The sequence below is a fragment of the Protobothrops mucrosquamatus genome, unplaced genomic scaffold (genome assembly GCF_001527695.2).
Source record: "Protobothrops mucrosquamatus isolate PMUCROS unplaced genomic scaffold, P.Mucros_1.0 scaffold_276, whole genome shotgun sequence".
Taxonomy (NCBI): domain Eukaryota; kingdom Metazoa; phylum Chordata; class Lepidosauria; order Squamata; family Viperidae; genus Protobothrops; species Protobothrops mucrosquamatus.
Window position 1 is genome coordinate 1,035,428 of NW_015386352.1, and position 3,999 is coordinate 1,039,426.

The following is a 3,999-nucleotide window of genomic DNA, read 5'->3' on the forward strand; positions in this document are numbered from 1 at the left end:
ATCCCTCCCTTCCTCTTTCTCCCTCTCTCCCTCTCTTCCTCCCTCCCTCCCTCCCTTCTCCTCCCTCTCTCTTCCTCCCTCCCTTCCTCTTTCTCCCTCTCTCCCTCCCTCTCCCTCTCTCCCTCTGTCCACTCACTCTCAGCAGCTTGTGGGAGACTTATTGGCAAAAGTTAAGAGCTCAGGCCTTGCAAAATACAGGCTAAATTTACATTCCGCTTAGTGACACAAGGACTGTTTTCTTAGTTGTTGCAATACACTGAATCCCAAACAAGCCACAGAGGCTGGGTTTGCAAAACACTAAGCGAGAGAAATAGGTTAAAAGTAAGCAGCATCAGTGTGTTCTGTAAGGGCAGGTAATCCTCGATTGACAGCTGTTTGTAAGTTTGTAGTGACCATTTGTAATCAGTGGAACAACCTGCCTCCAGAAGTTGTGGGTGCTCCAACACTGGAGGTCTTTAAGAAGAGACTGGACAGCCATTTGTCTGAAATCGCATAGGGTTTCCTGCCTGAGCTGGGGGTTGGACTAGAAGACCTCCAAGGTCCTTTCCAACATTCTGATGATGATGATGTGATAATTTAAATTGTCAAAATTTAAATTGTACCTTTGGTCTTGCTGCAGCTTTCATATAAAAAACAAAGTTCCATGTTTCCCCCCCCCCCCCCAGTAGCTTATCCATCAGTCCCCGCAAAAAGATCTCTGCTTTCAGTTGTATATGAATCTTTAACATTATTATTATTTGTAACTTCTGGACTGTGTCATAAATACTTGGGAGGAAGGGGTGTCATAACTTTCAACCTTCGCTAAGCGAACTGTCGTAACTTGAGGACGATCTGTATTCTGTTCCGTGAAGTCCGTGTTGTTGTAAAAGCCAAAAGGCTAACTTTGAAAGTGGAAAGCAACAAGCGAAATCGTGGATAAAAGTGGGTAAATTGAAAGTAAAAAAACACACACACAAACTGATGAAAATAAGAGCAAAATCTTATTTTGCTGGGGAATTGTGGGAGCCAAACTCTACAGGTCATCGTCCATTTACGATCAGTTGATTAGCCACCGTTCTAAGTTATAAGACACCCCTAAAAAGCTGCTTATGACCTGGGGTGAAAGTTCCAGCTTTGGTCCCCCCTGTGGTGAACTCATCAAATTTGCAGATGACACCAAACTGGCAGGAGTAGCTGATACCCCAGAAGACAAACTCAGGATCCAAAAAGATCTTGACCAACTCAAACAATGAGCCCTATCCAACAAAATGAGTTTCAACGTGGAGAAAAGCAAAGTCTTACATTTAGGAAGGAAAAAGTCAAAGGTACAAATACAGACTGGGCGAGACCTGGCTCAACAACAGTAACTGTGAGAGGGACCTTGGAGTCCTGGTGGACGATCACTTGACCATGAGCCAGCACTGTGCAGCAGCAGCAGCCAAAAAAGCTAATACAATCCTGGGTTGCACAAACAGAGGCATAGAATCAAGATCCCGCGAAGTATTAGTACCGCTTTATAAAACCCTAGTGAGGCCACACCTGGAATACTGAAGCCCATTTTGGTCACCATATCACAAAAAAGATGTTGAGAGTTTGGAAAAAAATCAGAGAAGAGCAACTAAGATGATCCAAGGCCTGGAGACTAAAACATACGAAGAACGGCCGCAGGATTTGGGTTTGGCTAGTCTAAAGAAAAGAAGAAATAGGGGAGACATGATAGCAGACTTCCAGTATCTGAGGGGCTGCCACAAAGATGAGGGGGTCACTTTATTCACCAAAGCACCAGAGGGAAGGACGAGAAACAATGGTTGGAAACTGATCAAGGAGAGGAGCAACTTGGAACTAAGGAGAAACTTCCTGAGAGTGAGGACAATTAACAAGTGGAACAGCTTGCCACCAGAAATCATAGGCGCTCCATCACTGGAGATTTTCAAGAAGAGACTGGACATTCACCTGTCTGGGACGGTATAGGTTCTCCTGCTTGAGCAGGGGACTGGACTAGAAGACCTCCAAGGTCCCTTCCAGAATCTATTCTATTCTAATTCAACTGACCCACATTTACAATTGTTTGCAGCATTCTGTGGTCACATGACCATGATTTATGACTTTTTTGTGCCCCAAACTGACATTTAATTCCAGTTTACAGCAAAAAAAAAAAAAAAAAAAAGGCCCATAGCAAACAATTCACTTAAAGAACACAGCATTTGCTTTTAACAGCCACAGCTGATTAAGTGGCGACGGCTTTAAAACCAGGACAACTTATAAACGTAATTGCCAAGCTCAGTTACAGTCATAAGTTGAGGACTACTTGTTCACAGCCTGGCGAGGGATTGCTGGGAGGTCCACCCCCTTACAGTTACTGAGATCAATAAATTCTGTTCTAGCCTGTATTCTGAATTTCAGCTTATTCAGCTGGGTCTTTGCCCTTCCCACCACTGTTGGAAAAGAGAAAACATGCAGAATTTTTGGCCTCCTTCTCAGGATGGTTGAACAGATAATTTATAAAACAAGAACTCACATTTCCTTTTTCTCCTCCCCCCCCTTCCAGGGAACCCTTTTGCTGCCCAATGCTCATTCGGTGTTGTATGATCCAGAATACTGGGACACTCCTTGGAAATTCAATCCGGCGCATTTCCTTGATTCTGAAGGCAATTTTGTGAACAATGAAGCTTACCTGCCATTCTCAACAGGTAACGAAGGGGTCAATATGATTCTCTTTTCCAGAATCCAGCCTGAACCGATTTTTAAAAAACCATACAACAGGGGTCTTCAAACTTGGCCCTTTTATGACTTGTGGACTTCAACTCCCAGAACTCCTCAGTTCTGGGAGTTGAAGTCCACAAGTCATAAAAGGGCCAGGTTTGAAGACCCCTGTCTTAAATCTAACAAACAAAATGGAGGCTGGCTGAGGAATTCTGGGAGTTGAAGTCCACAAGTCATAAAAGGGCCACGTTTGAAGACCCCTGCCCTAGAGCAATGTTTCTCAACCTTGGCAACTTTAAGAAGTATGGACTTCAATTCCCAGAATTCCCCAGCCTGCACGCTAGCTAGAGAATTCTGGCACTTGAAGTCCACACTTCTTAAAGTTTCCAGGAATGATAAATACAGATAGTCCTCGACTTGCAAAGAACAATTGAAGCCAAAAATTTTGTTGTTAAGCCAGACAGTTGTTAAGTAGGTTTTGTCCCATTTTATGATTTTTCTTGCCACAGTTGTTAAGTAAATCACTACAGTTTTAAGTTAGTAACACAGTTGTTAAGTTGTTAAGCTTCCCCATTGACCTTGCTGGTCAAAAAGTCACAAAAGATGATCACATAATCCCGGGACACTGCAACTGTCATAAATATGAGCCAGTTGCCAAGCAGGCAGTTTGATCATGTGACCATGGGCTGCTGCAATGGCCGTATGAAAAACGGTCATAGGTCACTTTTTACAGTTCTATTGTAACTTTGAACAGTCACTAAATGAATGATTGCAAGTCAAGGACTACAATAGATAAAGAAAGGAAGGAAGGAAGGAAGGAAGGAAGGAAGGAAGGAAGGAAGGAAGGAAGGAAGGAAGGAAGGAAGGAAGGAAGGAAGGAAGGAAGATGATAGAACGGATTGTAGATAGATGATTAGATAGATAGATAGATAGATAGATAGATAGATAGATAGATAGATAGATAGATAGATAGATAGATAGATAGATAGATAGATAGATAGATAGATGATAGATAGATAGATAGATAGATAGATATAGATAGATAGATAGATAGATAGATAGATAGATAGATAAATAGAGTGATGCTAGATTGATAGATGATGATGATAGAGAGAGATTTTATTTATTTATTTATTTTTTCATAATTTATATGCCGCCCTTCTCCCCACGGGACTCAGGGCGGCTCACAGCATATTAAAATAACACAATACAAACAACACACACAACATTTCCCCTATAAAAGCCAATTAAAACCAAATATTTGTAGCTGTGACATTATTAAAATCATTAAAAATTATCCCTATTTAAAATTCACCC

At 41.9% G+C, this 3,999-nt stretch overlaps 1 protein-coding gene across 1 annotated transcript in view; it reads left to right on the forward strand.

Annotated features, from left to right (window-relative positions):
* LOC107302582 (cytochrome P450 2J2-like) overlaps nt 1–3,999 on the forward strand; it is a 19,272-nt gene that overhangs the window by 14,476 nt on the left and 797 nt on the right. Inside the window, exon 8 of the mRNA XM_015831700.2 lies at nt 2,528–2,669. Coding sequence (XP_015687186.2) covers nt 2,528–2,669 — 142 coding nt within the window. The remainder of the gene's footprint in view (nt 1–2,527; nt 2,670–3,999) is intronic.